The sequence below is a fragment of the Fistularia commersonii genome, chromosome 7, assembly GCF_037954325.1.
Source record: "Fistularia commersonii isolate RoL2024-O1a breed Wild chromosome 7, RoL_Fcom_v1.0, whole genome shotgun sequence".
In the NCBI taxonomy this organism is placed as follows: domain Eukaryota; kingdom Metazoa; phylum Chordata; class Actinopteri; order Syngnathiformes; family Fistulariidae; genus Fistularia; species Fistularia commersonii.
The window spans coordinates 17,753,365-17,772,154 of NC_141290.1; the positions used below are offsets into that span (position 1 = coordinate 17,753,365).

General features: G+C 38.7%; 1 protein-coding gene across 1 annotated transcript in view; it reads right to left on the bottom strand.

The window, feature by feature from the left end:
• Positions 1–128: 128 nt before the first annotated feature.
• Positions 129–18,790, bottom strand: part of pmepa1 (prostate transmembrane protein, androgen induced 1) — a 37,973-nt gene continuing 19,311 nt past the window's right edge. Inside the window, exons 2-5 of the mRNA XM_086150148.1 lie at positions 4,885–5,039; positions 2,756–2,809; positions 2,327–2,679; positions 129–1,326 (exon numbers count right to left, since the gene is read on the bottom strand). Coding sequence (XP_086006274.1) covers positions 999–1,326; positions 2,327–2,679; positions 2,756–2,809; positions 4,885–5,039 — 890 coding nt within the window. The 3' untranslated portion in view covers positions 129–998. The remainder of the gene's footprint in view (positions 1,327–2,326; positions 2,680–2,755; positions 2,810–4,884; positions 5,040–18,790) is intronic.

The following is an 18,790-nucleotide window of genomic DNA, read 5'->3' on the forward strand; positions in this document are numbered from 1 at the left end:
GACGTTTCCATTTTTTTCTCTAAATCTAATGAACATATAAAAGAAAACAAACAGCAAAATAAAGAACTGATTAGAATCCAAGTTTAGAAAAATACCACTTTTCTCTCTAATTTCTTGGTAATATTGCATTTTTTTTTCTCTTTTTCTGCGGTGAACAGTCTTGAACTTTGTGCAAACCTCTTTTTTAGAAAACCTAACATTTTAAGATTTAAGCGACAACTCCTGCATGCGTTGGTCGATATTAAGGCAGAACATTTAGCTCAAAGATTTTTTTAGACTTGTGCCAGAACCGGTAAGCTAACTATACCTACATCTAAAACTGTGGGGATGTTGTAGCGCTCCCACTAACGTGTCCCGGGAATGCAGCTAAAGTCTGGCGCAGAAGTCGCCGCCAATGTCGGGCTGCTCTGTCAAGAAAGCAGATAAATGGAATCAAAAGCAGAGACAAAAGGGGAGGCGGGATTATCACTGGAGAAAAAAACAAAACAAAACAAAGAAAAAACAGGAAATATGGAGAAGATTGCAACATTTCGCCATTCGTTTGGCTGCAGAAAGACAAACAACCAAAAGTATCTATAGAAATAAACAGAAAAAGTAAATACTTATAATGACAGAAGACAAAGTGATAAGATCAGTCTGATGGAGTTGGAGGGGGTTCAAAAGGATGATCGACACTTCCGTCCCCATCTTCCCTTCCCACCATCCGCCCTATTTTGCCATGTTAATCTCCAAGGCGTGTAACCAGACGTTCTCTTCGGGAGCTACGGTCATCACCTGGTAAGCTTTCTGCTGTGAGGCCCCGTGGCGCAAGGGGCAGGGGACTGCAGGTGGGCAGGGCCTAAGTTGACCACATGTAAGCTACAACTACAACAAACGTGAGACACCAGCCCATTCTAGTTGGAGTTTAGCATCAACCATGATTGCTAGACATCTGTTACTGACCATCGTGTTGTTGTTTTATTTTCCAGGCGGCTGGGCAGAAAAGGGCAGCAGTACTGTCACACCTGCTGGGGCTTCTGGGATTTCTCCTTAGAATTTCTCACATTCCTGGTGTCCGTGCGTCCCGACTGCTGCTGCTGCTGTTGTTGGGATGAAGGCTGGAGGACTCCGTGAACCAGCGAGGAAGGGGGCGTGGGTGAGGTTGATATTGTACGATAGTTTTGGCCAGAGTTGAGGGACGATGGGTGATAGTAGTGACCGATCACCTCGCTGTAGGTCGGTGGGGCTCCTTCCACTCGAGAGCCCTGCTTGTGCTGACGGGCCAAGGCTTCCTGGGCTCCTAACACGCTGATTCCTGTATGGACGCTTGGAGGAGGCGCCTGCAGACTGAGACGTATAAAAAAAAACAAAGATTTGTAAGAAAGAACAAGGCAATGCTAAACCAGTCCAGGACATTAAGGCGGAATTAGACTCCTGTAAATCTGCCTGATTGGCAAGGTCAAGTAAGACCGTCACACAGCCGTCCAGAAAGACAACTAGTACAGAAACAGAAAACAATAGAATAATAATAGAAAATAATTTGAATAAATGAGTCAGAGCAGTGAGGATATGTAAAAGTGTACCAGAATAAAGGCAATAAATAAGATTAACCGGTCTAAAAACTAGTCAGACTTTCATCGACTGCAGAAAAACAGTGATCAATAAAACTAGTCAGGATTTATGGGAAAACAAACAAACAAACAAACATAAATAAAAAAAAAAACAATGCATGCAAATGTTATTAACAGGCTCAGACTGCAAGGTTTATTTGCAGTCCTTATGTCCTCCATTGTAAGTCCCTTTGGATAAAAGCGTCTGCCAAATGTAATGTAATGTAATGTAATGTAATGTAATGTAATGTAATGATTGACAAAATGGAATACATTTGCTACACAACAAAGAAAAAAAGTAGACTGGTTGATCTGGAAAAAAGGGGTTAAAAAGCAACAACAGAATATATACTGCTCAAAAAAATAAAGGGAACACTTGAATAACACGATGTAACTCCAAGTCAATCACACTTCTGTGAAATCATAGTGTCCACTCAGGAAGCAACACAGATTCATTTTGACTTGTTTTAAGGACATTACATCAAAGTTGGATCAGCCTGGAGTTTGTTTTTACACTTTAATTTTGAGTGTGATTCCTAATCCAGACCTCCATGGGTTGATACAATTGATTTCCATTGATCATTTTTGTGTGATTTTGTTGTCAGCACATTCAACTGTGTAAAGAGCAAAGTATTTCATAAGAATATTTCATTCATTTAGATCTAGGATGTGTTTTTTAAGTGTTCCCTTTATTTTTTTGAGCAGTGTATAATAAATAGAATCCTGAAGACGCTTACCTGGTCTGAAGGCAGGAGTTGGAAGGGTCGAGTGGGTGGGAGTCGAATACCGTTCGGTTTGGGGGTGCTCTCACTGACTCGCGGTTCAACTCCATTTGTTGCTCGGGGTCTCGGAGCTGCAGAGTGCAGGGGCCCTGATACGGCGGGGGCTCCTCTCCATCTGACAAGGAGATGGTGGGGGGGAGGTCGATGAGGCTCTGGGGCAGGTACGGGTAAGTGGGCTGGAAACGGCCTGCGGCATATGTGTGTTGGAAGCGCTGAGGCTGGAGGGGGGGCTGGGCATGGCCGGGGTCTCGCTGCAGGTAGGAAGACGGGACGCTCCGATCCGGGGGCCGGGGGTTATAAACCTGTTGCTAAGAGGGGAAATGGGTGACATGATTAGCGCTGAGGTGAATGATACAGCCTTGCTAAAAAGGAATCAAGACTCACCTCATTCAGAGAGCTGCTAGTTCCTGCCCCGTCAGACGACCACAAACCCCCCTCCTGGGAGAGAGACAGAGATTGTTAAGTCTTTTTTTTTCCTTTTCTTAAAGCATTCGTCAATCCAAATCCCCACTCAGAATGTTCCAAGGTGCGACAAAAAGTGAATGTGAACAACGGGGATGTAAAAATTATTGGAAGTAAGACTGTCAATAATTAAAAGCCTGATTCTTCATCTTCTCCTTTCGACTTTTCGCCACAGCGAATCAACCTTCTCCATCTAACCCTATTCTCTGTATCCTCCTCTCTCACACACACTACCTTCATATCCTCTCCTACTACGTCCATGAATCTTCTCTTTGGTCTAAAAGCCTGATTATTGAGTAAAAAAATATCAATATTTGACTATTCTTCCACTAGAGGGCAGCACTGCTGCACAACAAACACCTGTTTACACTGTTTTTGTTTTTTCATTCTATTTTGTATAAACAATCGGGTCACTGCTTCATGAAACTTGGGGAGGGAATGGAGCCAGATAAGGGCCAACATACAGGGTTTTTTGAATGAACCCTTAAGAAATGTTTATTTAAGATGATTACAGGTATGCGTATTTCAGAAAGGTTTCAGGAGTTTTAACCTCAATTTTCCTGTAAGGATTGTCTTTATCCTGGTGAATAAAATATTTTACTGTCATATTTTTGCATTTAACTTCTGAAATTCCACACTGTCTTTGGTGCTGAATGCAGCTCCTTGTTATTATCCTTGGATTGTAGCAATTCTGCAATTCTCCAGGCATTTTCTGACTCCTTTAACCTAGTTTGAAGTTTCATCAACAGTAAAAAAAAAGAAACAAAGTAGCAGAAAAAGCAGTTTTGCACCTCAATAACGCACAAACTATCTGGCAGGAACTTTTCATACTTTTTTCTGTCTGCTGTGCCTGTCTGACGATGTGTCGGCCTGACTGTGTTTGGTGTGTCTGTCGGCTAATCCAAATTAACTAGGACAATGACTCCCCTGAGCCTATCAAGCGCTGTGTGAGTGTGTGTGTGTGCGTGTATGTGTATGTGTGTGAGTGTGTGTGTGTGTGTGTGTGTATATGTGTATCCTCATGCTTCATCATTAAGTCATATCTTACATGTCGACAGAAGCTGCATGCTCAAACCCACACGCATCAGTGATTCATCGAGAGAGGTCATATGTTTATGAAGGGCCGCAGATGTATGTCACTCTGTGAGTGTGTGTGTGTGTGTGTCATCAGGCAATCATTGTTGTAAAGATCTGAGTCAGGTGTGTTAGCCCACAGTCTAGTTTAACCGGTGATTATATGGAACTAGTCATGTTTCTCCTTCACTTCACTGGAAAAAAGGATTTTACAGTTTAAGTAAAAAAAAAAAAAAAAAAAGTTTCCTCTACAGTTTTCAAGAAAGCTAAGTTGACAGTTTTATTAAATTGTATTACTTTTTCTTTTTTTTTGATAAGGCTATTTCTATTTGATCTTTATTTTTCTTGCTGATCATTTGTGTTTTGGAAGTTGCTTTTTCTCACATTAAAGTGCTGCTTGTCAATCCTAAATCAATTTCTATAGAATTACAGGCAATTCTCAAGTAACTGTTAAAATATATTTTTAGGTCACTTTTTGGTATTTTTGCTATTTTTTCAGTCATTTTAAAATAAATTTCACAGTTTTTATTCATTTAAAAGAATGTTAAAACTTATTCCCAGGAGGGTACAGGATTCAGGATCATAGAAGACTTCATATCAGTTTAAGTTGTTGCAGCATTTAAAAAAAAAAGTCCTAAATATGATTCTTACATCACTTGAATACTTCATTATGTGCAGTATTAGTTTTCTTTAAAGTACAAATCAACAAAGTTAAATTAAATCAACTACATGTGTGATAGCGGTGTAGATAATTATTCACAATTAAAATATTTAAGCGGGACAAAAACAATACTTATTATGAAAAGTAAACAGTGCTGAAAAATGAATAAACAAGAACAAATGAATGAACAAAATCAATACAATTACCAATCATATTGTGACAAATAATAAATGACATAATTTAAGGATTTCATACATTTTTTTGGATTTTCTGTGGAAAGGCATAGGGAAAAAGGTGGTGCAGCTGAGAGACTCACGTTGGCAAGCGGCAGGTGTCTCCGGCGTGTGGAGGCGTGCCTGGACAGGAGGGAGCGGGCCGACAACCGGTAATGGTTCAACAGGCAGGTGATGACCACCACCATCACCATCATCACCACCACAATCACCAGGATCTGGACGAACTCCAGCTGGGCTGCAATGACAATCACACCCGCGTCATCTCACCAGTTCCAGAGAAAGAGGAAAGAAGCATTTCTACGGTTTGACCTCAGAGGACATAAATCATAAACAGATATGGTCATTAAAATTTTTTTTTTGGCCAAGTTTGGCCTGATGAAACGACGCAAGGGGGAGGTTGAATTTTCAATACTGCCGCATTATGGGAAATAGAGTAGAATTTGTTTTTCAACTCATCCCTGGACGACTAAAATTGATGAAATTAATCCACTAAGGAGGCCACAACTCTTTGCTTTACTTAAGTAGGAGGACATAAATATCTTTCACTGAAACACTTATCTTTCAAAAAAAGCCATAACTTTTATTTAAGAATAAATGAAAATGACATTGAAAACACATCATCTCATTTAAATTCACATAACAATAAAAGCTACTGCTGAGGAACAAGGGAACCATTAAAATACAATGGATTAAAAACTTTTAGTGGGAAAACTCAATGGATCAGCCGCAATATAAAGTTTGATGATAAGAATATAAACCAAAACTGTAAATGTGCTGAATATATTCATTTAACAAGGATATTTAATATCTGATACTGTCACTGTAAGAAATAAGAAGAAAGTTAATCATTTTACAAGAACAAAGTAGTAACTTAGAGAGAAAAAAAATATGTCATCTATATTTTCATGATGAGATGATAAAACGCATACATTTCAAGGGCAAAGTCATACAAGGAAATGAGGAAATATCAAATTGCATTGTCAACATAACTTCACTTCACAAATCAATAAGCAAGTTATTAAGGACTTTGTTTTTGTTCTTTTAACATTGTGTTTTATTTGTAGAAAGCATCACGACTTCCCTTTCTTTCAGTTATGACTGTAACAGATATTTTCCCCCTTTCCTTCTTGAATTGTCATGATTTCACTGAATGTCACTTGTTTTTGGAATATTATAAATGTATCTTTATCAAATTACGTTCGTTTCCGCACATCATGTCTTGTCTTATGAATTTTGGAATTTGAATTTCTACCTGCTAAATTGGAATTGTTGACTTTTCGGATTTTTTTTTTCCTCAGTCATTATACTTGTTAGGTTGTGTGGTTTTGGGCTGACATTGCCTGAATACTTTAATGTTTGTAACATACACATAAAATCACAAATAAAAATTTGACAATTTTAGGTCACAGACGGAATAGGTGACCTGAAGCATCAGGTCAGACAAAGTGAGACATTAAACCTAAGATAAGAGCTGCTGTGACAGGTTCTTTCAGCGCTATCTTGAAAAAAACAAAACAAACAAACAAACTAACAAAAAAACTATTAACTGACTGGACATTGCGAAATGTTGAGACAAAAAAGTTTCTAAACGATACTGTCCACACACACACACACACACACACACACACACACACACACACACACACACACACACACACACACACACACACACACACACACACACACACACACACACACACACACACACACACACACACACACACACACACACACACACACACACACACAGCAAGAGAGAGAGAGAGAGCTAGACCAGACCAGACAGACAGACAGGGCTAGCTTTGTTTAGACAGTCTGCTCTTGCCCCCACCCCCCACCACACACACACACACACACACACACACACACACACACACACACACACCATTTTCTCACACTTTTTTTTTTTTACCAGGAGCAGGCAGAGGTCATAGCCAAGTCAGACAGAGTGACATAAAGTAGCTGCTGACCTGAAGGCAGCGCACTAACGCATACACACATACATCAACTAAAGCACACACACACACAATCACACACACACACACACACACACACACACACACACACACACACACACACACACACACACACACACACACACACACACACACACACACACACACACACACACACGTACATGCACACGCACACTTCCCAGCAGTTGTCACAGACTTGTTAGCAACTTCAGAATAGTTTTACAGTTTAGACTTCAATCCAAGACAAGTCCTCAAGACTGAGACAAGAAACCTTGTTCAACCTAAATACTACTGACTCCACACAGGCTGTTTGGTTAGTTATCAAATATATGGTGTCACTTTAATATATTCATTGGGACTTAACCCTCTCAGGCTCAAATTAAGTTGTAGTTGCAGGAAAAATCTGATATTTGGCTGTCGCAAATCTGCAACATCTGCCTGGAGAAGGTTAATAAAACATTTGTAATAAAATTCAGAAGGAAAGTCATCCATTCATCAAAACTCTTCTTTGAATGTAAAGGTCTTTGTAATTAAAAAGCTGTTTGAGGTCAAAAATGTAGTTTGTAGATAGCTTGAGTTGCAATAAGAATGTTTTGAATCTGGATGATTGCTTTTACTAGCAAAGAAATATTTTTAATTTATCAAATTTTTGAAAAGAACATTTTAGGATAAAAAAAAACAAAAAACCAATATGTTGCAAGGAAATATTTTACATTTTATTTTTCAGCCAGTGGTAAAAAAAAAAAAACCTTTACATTTCGACTGTATTTTTCCACACGCTGCCTTTTATTGTTCAATGATGAATGTATTTTATACTTGTGTAACTATAATGTTACTAACACTTACTATCACACTCACTTTCCTCTGGGATCAACAAAGTATATGGGATTCTAATTTTAATACTATCTAGCATTCACTGCAGACAGCAAAGAAATACTTTCATTTAATTGTGCAAGGAAACATGTTTTTAAGTGCGCTTGATGATAAGTAATATGAATCCTTGAAAGAATTACAGCCACAAATATTTCACCAGTCTGCTAGCAGCAGAAAAGATTCTCCTGTTTTTTTAACATGCTTTTGTCTGTCAGATTTTACACACAGAACTGGGAGCAGCAGCTGAAGCTAAAACCACAAAAAACCCACCAGTTAAACACCAACTACTGGTAAAATTCAACTTTTAAAAAAAACTCCCACAGCTGGTCTGTGACAGACAGCTGAACTCTGAAGGTAAACAGATTTCAGCTGTTGGAGTAAATTCAAGACCCATTACAGTTTGTACAGCAAAAATCCTGAGATTAAAACCAAAATGTGGAAAAAAAATTCTACAGTGCATGGTTATGAGCTATGTTTAATTATTTTTTAAATTTCTCTAATTTTTCGCATATGACTCATCGGCTATTTAACAGAGTGATTTATTGAGTAATGTTCTTGTCAATAAATGATAAATTCTCTTATATAGAATAATAATTCATATTGTGCACTTAACGGCTGGTGTGGCAGTACGAATTTGTCATTGTGATTTTCTTTCTGTAAATTTTATCACTGACACAAAGAGTTTTAAATGAAATAATTAAAAATGTATTAAATGCAACATTTGTTATTTGTCTAAAATGAAAACTGGTAAATTAACCACTAAATTCTTGTATGTTTACATTTTTTTTCCACCAGCAGTGAAATACAGTGTGTCTTTTTAGAATTTTATGTTTGGATGGATATTCTTCTAACAGTCTGAATAGTTAAATTGTGTCTGGTTGTATATAAGTTATCCATTAATACCCATTAAGTATCCATTAATAACAAAAAACACTTGACCTGGGTGTTTTTTCTCTTTTGGTTCATCAAGTTTGTCTCATAATTATGTGGAAAAGAACCACATGGAATTTCAACCAAATTCTCTATCTATATCTATCAATAATCAATCATATCAATAATGATGATTCGGTGGAAAAATAAAGAAAACCTTCCATCAAAAACTTCCTGGACTTTATTTGTTGCAGATTTAATGGCTCATTAATGAGCGTGACATCAATTTTCACTCAATATTCATTGGTGTTGCAGTAACACAGGTTACTGTATTATCACCACTTGTAGAAAATGTGAGCGCCATTTCTCTAGGTGACCGATGCCAAGAGACATTTTTTTCTGAAGACTTTATGATGTTGCACGACTTATAAACCAGGTTCAGGTGGCACCGCAAAAAAGCTGCGGCAGTTGGGGAAAAAAAAAACTAATTGTGGCAAAATTCAGAAGCTCCTTTTTTCATTGCACGTTCAGGTATTGAGGTTTGTTAAATCAGAGGTTGGTTAACTTCTGGTGTATTTTGAGTCATTAATGATAATCTTTTTTGACCATTTCTAACAAACTTCTTGAAAAAGTTTCTTTTATGTAATTCAAGCTTTTATTTAATTTTTTCTCTCACTTTGAAGCCTTTTCTTGATTAGTTTTAGATGGGCAAACAGATATTTAAGTACATTTATGCAACTTGAATATCTGCATTGCATGATTATTATAAGTTATAAAATCCACCCACTCAGTAGAAGCCAGTCAGGTTAGCGCTCGATAATAAGTTTGTCTTATGTTGATCTTGTTTTGTTTATTTTTTTCCAAAGACATTTCTAGCCTAATTTTGTCACAAATCTCCATGTACACTTTTTACAAATTAAATTTTAAGAACTGACCGCCAATTTAATTCAATTATGGAAATTTCCCATATTTCTGACAAAATATGTGCTAGGATCTGAATACAGAAAGCAGATTTTTGAGGATGTGCACTTCTGCACATTGGGAAAAATTAAGATTAGAATCTCTCCTCGTAGCTGCTGTATTTCTGATTCACACGTCAAAACCCAAGACGTCAAACTTACCGCACAGTTGCGTCTGAACACAGTTGTCGTGGCTGTGAGTACCTGATGAAGGCTGCATATCGTCTTTGAGAATGTTCGCACTTTTTAAAATACTCCGCTGATCATCACCTGAAAACTTTAGTGTCAGAAACTAATCTTGGGCAGAAATAAAAATAAAAACAAAATAAATCGAGAAAAGAAAAAAAGGAAACAAAAAAAAAAAAGAAAAATTCTGCTCTACATATCCTGGACGTCTTGCATGTCCCTGGGCCTGAGTGTGTGTGTGTGTGTGTGCCCTCACCAGCAGACACACACTCTCTGAGACTTGGCCAACCTTTGTTTCCTCTTTTTTCTCACACACATTCCCACACAGCCCAGACATAGGCTACATACACACAAACACACACATTGAGGAAACAGCTGACCAGACCCCTCCTGTGCCCCCTCCCCACACACACACCGCTCCCATCACATAGCTGTGAACAAAAGGGGTCAATGTGAGGGAGGGGGAGCGCGGGGGGAGCGTCTGGGAGTGACAGATGGGTGGGAATAATGATGCGACGGTGGCTGAACTGCTCCATTCATGGTGGAGGAAGCAAAATCAAGTGGGACTTAAGAAGTTTGTTTGGGGTAAAGTGAAGAGTCAAGATAAAGGTTGTCTGTTTTTTTTTTTTAAATTATTTATTTATCTTTTTCAGGTCATTTCTCACCAATTTTTTACAAGTTCCCAGTTAATTTGAAGTTAGATTTATTGAGATAAAAGCCTTCTTAGCCTTTCTGTGTAAATTTTTGTTAGCTTTCAGTTAATGTCTGACGGGAATTCAAGCCTTGGAGTAAATGTCCTTCCTGAACATCCTACTGATTATCATTTATCTGAAGTGCACTTTATTTTCTTCAAAACCTAGATATTTTCAGAAGCTTACTGATACATTTACAAGAAAAAAAACAACACAAAATTAGGTGAGAAATTAAGCAAATACAAGAGATTTATCAATTAAAACTGCAATCTGGGTGACATATAAAGATCTAATCTGGGAATGGATCAATATATTGACCATCAGTTTAATGATTGATACGAACCACTAAGATCCTTTCCTTCTTCAAGTAGATAGTTTATTACTGTCACCAAGCAGCTCCATACTCACTGATAGACATATCTTTGGTTTTAGTCAATAAATAATCAATAATTACTCAATTAGGGATTATTTCGTTCCTTGTTTCTCAGAAGCTTGATTTTTTTTTATGTATTTATCAGGGGGAGGGGCTCAGAAAATCACGCTTGATGAACTTTCAGGTACTTTGAGTTTATATTTCCGATTTGAATTCCCTGCCATCTGTGTGAGCCCATCCAGACAGTTGTTGTATGTCTGTGTGTGTGTGTGTGTGTGTGGGCTGTGTGGACAAACCTACTGACAGCTTGTTTGTCTACGTTTCATCAGCTGCCACTAAACCCCATTTTTCAGACGTAATACTCCCAACGCTCATTCCACCTCCCTATTTCTTTGTCATCCCTTCTTGTTTGCCTCCCTGTATTTTCAAAATCTTTAATTCAGAGACAATGCTTTTGTCACAATGTTTGCCGCCATGTTTAATCCACAATCAGATAAACTACTTCCTTCTACTGCCAACGACAGTTCAAACTGGCTTGTCGGATTACATTTGTCATGCTAGTTTCCCATTTCCCCCGATAACTTACTGAACGCTATTAAGAGTTTAGAGGAACTGGCTGAATGAGACAATACCATGGTAACTACAAGGAGAAAGAAAGCAGACCATTTTTTAGAGAGATCCTCAGGGCAGGGCACAGCTGGTGCAGAGAAAGAGTTGCATGATCGGGAGGAGAGTTGGGTCCAGAAAACAGAAAAATGACGACTCAAGCAACAACAGGGATGAGAAACTGTCATGATATGTGTCAGCTGTTGCAGGTGCAAGTCAGGTTGACAGGAAACAGGAAAGTGACTTAAGGATTTCACTGTAAATTGCTGTGTGAAATCTCAGTCAATTAACAGCATTAGACATGCGTGAAACGCGTACGGCTTTAATTTCATTAGGGAGGAAAGGACAGTCAGTGAACAACAGCAAAACGCTCAGCCTTTAATACTGAACTTAACATTTTTTACACCCACTTTGTTTTTTTTCCCGTATCTGACTACAAGAATGACACTCTGACTACAAGAATCTGTTTTTTTACACATTGTTTGTTAGTTAGACAACTATTTTATGAACTACAACTTTTCAAGTGGTGTCTGAATTGAAGCAGCAAATTGGGAAGATCAATGTGGACTTTGTGTTCTCACCAACCAGACAGAAGTTTTTTCATAATAAAATGGTGAGAACATCTCAAAACTATGAGAATGAGTGAATATTCAAAAAAGAATAAGTAAATCTAAATAAATGAAATTATATCATTTGTGTCAAATCTCCAAATCTTTACTCATATGAACACAACACACACACAACATTTAATTGAAATAATACCTGTCCAGTTACCACTTAAAAGTAAACTGACTATACAAAAGGCACAATTTGTTGAAAAGTTAATGGGAAATATATATACATATATATACACACACACACACATGCGCGTGCACGCAAGCATGCGCACACACATTACATAAATATATATGTATAATATGTATATATGCTATAATGTATTAATATAGATTAGCCAGGTCCATTGGAGAAGTGCAGGTATGACGTTCTGAGCGTCTCCTTCATACACACACTAGAAGCAGCTGATTTTGTTTCTGAGTAAACTTCCAAATGTGGACGGTCATGGGGTAAGGCAGCTGAGCTACTGCTTCCTCATACTCGTCCTCCTCCCTCCGCTCTTCTTAATGCTCATGTTATCATCCTTCACTCCTCCCATTCCCAAAAAGAATCCATCAAGATATATCACATTTTCTTTGCAAAATAAAATCGAAGGCAGGACAGCGTTACATAACAATTCTTTTCTGCAAAGCAGCCCAGTGCACATGTTTCCCTTTTTCCAATTTTTTTCCTCCGCGTCTTCTATCTCACTCTCTTTCTCTCCCTCCATTTCCATTCCACTTATTACTTCTTCAATCTGTTTCAATGTCCACCATCAGGTGAGAATAAAAGATTCTCAAACTGTCACATGTCTTTTATAGATGCAGTGATGAAAAGGGAAACCTTTGAATACTATACACAAACATACAAACACACCTTGTGTTTATATATATACATATATATATACACGCACACACAAGTTATTTACCATTAAGAAAAGACAAAAATTATTTTACATATTTACATTAATATGTGTGTCCATACAGACATATACACACACACACATATATATGTGTGTGTGTGTGTGTGTATATATAAAAAGGCACATATATATGTGTGTGTGTGTTTTCGCACAGTGAAAGTACACACCTACACAAAAATTTTTTCACTGTTTATGCTCATGAAATCACATAGAAATGGACCTTAAATGTCCATTAACAAAGGACAAGTAAAGATATCAACAAGTAAAAACATCAACTGTTCATTGGGGTGTGGAAAAGAATAAGCAAGAAATTTTAAAAACATATTTGAAAAATAGAGAATACCAAGAAATGATCTCATTAATTTAACATATTTTCCGCACTATTAAGCCTTTAATTTTCTCAAAAACAACAGTGCGCCTTATAATCTTATGCGCCCTATATATGGATCAATATTGGTTAATTATGGCTACAGTGGTCAGGGGGCGTCGACGACGTAGCAGCGGTAAAAACGATAAAGGGGGATTCCAGTCCCACACCACTTTTGTTTGTATAAAGACCCCAAAATGGCACCTTTCAAGAGACACACTTACAACACAGAGTTCAAACTCAAGGCGATCAGTCACGCACTAGAACACGGGAACAGAGCGGCAGCGAGAGAATTCAACATTAATGAATCAATGGTACGGAAGTGGAGGAAGCAACAAGATGATCTGCGCCAACTAAAGAAGACTAAATAGAGTTTCCGAGGCAACAAAGCGAGATGGCCACAGTTGGAGGAAATACTCGAACAGTGGGTTGTTGAACAGAGAGCAGCAAGTAGAAGCGTCTCTATAGTCACTGTTCGAATGAAGGCAACAGCGCTAGCGAGCAACATGAACGTCAATGAATTTAGAGGCGGTCCTTCTTGGTGCTTTCGTTTTACGAAAAGCTTTGACCTGTGACAAATTGAGTTGGAAAAATATTGTTTTCAACTAAGGCGTTGCAAATACCGGTAAGAGCTACCAGTACATACGGTTCTATATTTGAATGCACTAACTTGTTTTGGGAGTGAACAGAGTTGTCAGAGCGTCACTTTAGCGCAGCTTCATCTAGTGGATGCATAACACAACCCCAGCTACTACAGTAGTTTCTTTTCTATGCGCCTTATAGAGTTTTAAAACGGCCCATTCATTGAAGTTGCGCCTTATAATCCAATGCTCCTTAAAGTGCAGAAAATACAGTAAATAAAACTGCAGACCGAATTGCGACACTGTTAAGAAATGCCCAATGGCACAACATTCAGTTTCAACGATTCACTTTGAAATAACACTGACTGAGGAGACAAAAGATCTTATAATACATCTTTTTGTCAGGGAATTCTTTTTCACTGTGATCTAACGAGTTGAATCAGCCTTGATGTAAAAGTCAAGAAACTCGAAACAGTCGTTTATGGATGATTTTTTTGAGAATGAATTTGGATCACTTTTGGTGTTCTCAGTCGTTCCTGAAGTTTGTTGAGATGGGAAAGTGCTGTCTGTGTCGGCGCCTCAGTGAGCAGCCTTTACTCCTCCATTTTTTTCGTTTTTGTTTTAGTGGAAAATGATTCTTTTCGTTTTCTGTGTTCATCTCGAAATAAACTGTGGGATCGAGGGTCCGATTACCTCCTGCTCAGCAACACGGACACTTTCCATAATTACCACACTTATTACTCTGCTGGTTGTTTGTTTTTCAGGGAAGAAAAACATGGGACCAAACAATATTAAGGCATTGGTAAAAGGAATTTTAGTCGTTTCTCCTCCTCCTAACATGTACCATTTCCGTGGCTTGGAATTACACTTTTTTCCCAGTTTATGTCTTCCATCATTTGGGAACAGGGGACCCCTGTCGTCAGATTTGACTACTTCCGTCTGGTCTTGTGCGTCGGTCCGACTCCAGGGAGTGACAATCCCATCATGTCCGTGTGAGTCATTTCACTGTTGTCTAGACAGGAGGAGGCTGCGAGGCCTCCGGCAGCCAGACACTCTATGGTTAATCTGAAGCAATTAGCTCATTTGTCATCCACCGCCCGCTCGCTGTCTCTCACCCACCACCTCCTCCCTGCGCATGCGCGTGTGCGCACACACATACACAAGCACGCGCACCCCCCACACACCCGTGCACACACACACGTACCCCACAAACTGACACACACACACCTCCCGTATTCAACTAAAAGGTCACAGCCGGTCATTGCCAAGTCAGAGGGTTGGGAGGGAGAAGACGGAGAGGAGGGGTGGGAGAAAAGCGAGAGAGTTGAGGGGGGACGTATGGTGGGAATGAAGGAAGGATGGAGAAATAACAGAGGAAAGGACAGGATGCAGGGAAGGAAGGAGGGATAAGGGAAGGATGTCACAGACAGGTTTCAAATACACTTACTTTTGCTTCGAGATCATGAGTTGTTTCAATTTTTTATTTTAATTCTAAGTTTAAAAAACATTTATCCACTTTTATCCATCTATTTTTATTTATTCTATAATTTTATTTATCTATCTATTTTTTTATTTATTACAAACACAACATGTTCAGTTCAACTTCATGCATTGTAATAAACATGTGATTTGGGCTTTACAGATATTGCTTTCAGTAGCTTTTTAATTTTTTCAGTAAGCCTAACTTTTACATTAGTTGTCATAACTGGCAGCAAACAAAGCATCCCCCAATTACAATAATAGAGATTTAACCGGACAATTTACTGATATAAACTTTAACTGGATCAGGGTAACGTCTTGCTTGTTGTCATGGAAACACACTCAGTCCCTTCATTACTGCCTGTTAAGTCTAAAGCCTCGGTCCCAATACTTTACCTTTCACCGTTTTAACCTCTGTCCTGGCTAAAAAGTGTTTTTTTTTTTTCCCTCTGCGTGTGCGTCTGTGCATGCATGTATGTGTGTGGTGTGTGCTTGTGCCAGTCATAGGGCCTCCAGGTCATATTCCTCATATTTATTATCAATCCATCTATAATTTCATTTGAGGTCTAACTCGATCTCTGAACACTCTCCCATCCCCAGAAAACTTGTCTGACATTTTTTCTTAATTCTTTTATGCTTATCAATGAAGATTTATTAAGAGAGGAAGTGTTTCATTATCCAAATGTCGGCTGTGTGCAGTGAAGGAGAATTTAGAAAAATTAAGTGACAGAAACAGCCTAAGTAGTAGGAGGAAGTGTTCGTAATATTGGAAAGAAAGGGATAAAGGGAAGAAAGACAAGAATCAATTCTGAGAAGAAGGAAAGGAAGAGAGGAAAGGGCAGGAAGAGAGAGGAGTTTGTTAATTCCTCCCTCCTCCCCTTCCTCAGTCCTCGGATGACTCGACAGTCTGGGCAGTCAGAAATAGCACAAACAGCTGTGTGTGGCTCTGTGAGTCTGTCTGTGCATTTTTGTATCCATGTGTGTGTGTGTGTGTGTGTGTGTGTGTGTGTGTGTGTGAAACTGAGAGAGAGAAAGAGAGAGAGACAGAGAGGGGAGGGAGTTATAGGTCATAGGTGCACACAATTTGTTTGCCAATTTCCATGAGAAAGGCTACAGGGGGCCGGGCACACAAACACACACAGGCAACCAAACACACATATACACACACACACACACACACACACACACACCATTGACTTTGGAAGTCATGGTGCAGCCAACAAGTGTGGGAACTTTAGGCCACATAACTCCCACTGCTAGTTTCAATAGTGGGAAAATGAAGATGGCGCTTTGCCTGTGTGTGTGTGTGTGTGTGTGTGTGTGTGTGTCTTTGAGGACCGAGGCATTTTGTCACCCACCACTCAGCAGTGACAATTTTCAGGAGGTCTAGTTATTGAGTGATTTCCTTTCTGTCTTTTCAAGACAAACTAGAATTGATTTTTTTTTTGATTGAATTTATTCTTATTGATGCTTTTGGAAATTGCTTTGCAATCAAGCAAAATCATGGAAATGGACCGACCTATCGGCTAGCCCACTGTTATCTGTGATTTTCAATTTATGCCCTGAATTCTTTGCCTATGTTTTACTAGTTTCTACAAAATTTCAATGAAAAATGTGTCTCCTCACTTCTTCCTTACTGATTGTTTACAAATGACACAATTTTCTAGTCATATTTAGCCAATTAAAAAAAAAAAAACAGCAGTAATATACATATATAAGTACATAAGCAAACCAATACACACACACACACACACACATTTATCTATATATGTATGCCTACATTTTTGTTACTACTTTTCAGGTTGTATTTGTAAGTGTGTGTGTGTGTGTGTGTGTGTGTGTGCGAGCATCAGTGTGAATGTGTGTCACCATTTCCTTCAGGCAGAGACATTTTGTCACCCGCCACTCAACACCGACTATTTTAGAGGCTCTGGCTACTGAATGGTTCTCCACGAAAACTGCATCTAAATATCTGGACGTCAAGCAGCACATTCACGTAATAAAATACTCCACAAATATCTACTGAATCTCTGATAAAGTTCTCAAAAAAAAAAAAAAGCATTTTGGGAGTTAATTTTTCCTCCAAGTAAATTTACCCTTGATTAATTTCCATTCTCTTCCCAGCTCCTTCCTGCTTTAAATCATTTTATTCAGTGTTTGTTTATGCAGGAATCAAACCAACCTGAATCCTGGCACTCGTCTTCTGCCACTCAGCAATGGCGGCTTATTGTGATGCATGTGTCCCCCGCTTACCGAAACTCGTGGGTCAGAATAAATAGACCGGGCCAGGATAGAAGAGGCAAGTGGAGCATTAGTCTAAATATAGAGGGCTAATCCAGGGAACTCCCAAGTTAAACTGCTCCTAGAAAGCTGGTGATGGCAACTGTCACTGCTTCCATAGGTCAGGAGGCGCGAAAGGCGGCGAGCGGTGGGAGCAGCAGTACACTGCCTTTCTCTATTCCCCCACCCATCAAGTTCATAACTCCTGCTTCATCTGATTTTTGACAGGAATGATACTTGTTTGGATTTTTGCAGAGTTTTGTCACACAATGTTACTCTGTTTATTGACTATATTCTGTTTTACAAAAACATATATAGTCTGTTTCTTCTGTGTTAATAAAAGAAAAATCGGACTTTGGCAAGAAAATAAAGAAATGCATTTATTGAACTACATATATATATAATATTATATTGATATAATTAATATAATTAATGAATACAATATAGATAATATAACTAATATGATCAGAGGACAAATCTTTGAAATTATTTTTGAAAATGATTTAGTGGGTGAATGTTTCTGTGCTAGAGGCAGTTTGATACAGTGGGAGAAACATCTTTTATGAACGTCTGAAGCAGTGAATATTTAATGAACATGAACGATGGGCTGTTACCCTCGTCAGTGTCTATTTCCACGTGTGGCTGACAATAAATCAAACAAACAAAAAAAAACAAAAAGAACAACAAAAAAAAGGTTGATGCAAATCAAGAAAGTTTGTAAATGGAATTATCAGTAAAAAGGACAGGAAACAGATAAAAGCCTCAGACTGTGATAGACCCAAATTATGGTTCAGTGAGGGACGGTATTCTAGGTCTGAGAGGATGACCAGAAATTACTCACACTGACTCTGACACACACACATGCACACGCACACACGCACACAGTGCACTATCTGACCTGCAGAGCATTCTGTCTGAAACATATGAAAATCAAACCTCATTATCAGCTGCTTGTCTGGATCTGAGAGAGTGTGTGTGTGTGTGTGTGTGTGTGTGTGTGTGTGTGTGTGTGTGTGTGTGTGCTTGAGATACTCATTAGAATTCTAGCCAGAAGGAGCAAGACTGCCCCATTCGTCTGACACCCCTCCTCCTAACACATACGCATACACACACACACACAAACACACACACACACATATACAACAGTCCTACATAGACAAACACACACGCTGTTCATTTCATTGTGAAAGAGAAAGAAGTCAGACAGTGTTGCAAGTCGCAAATTGTT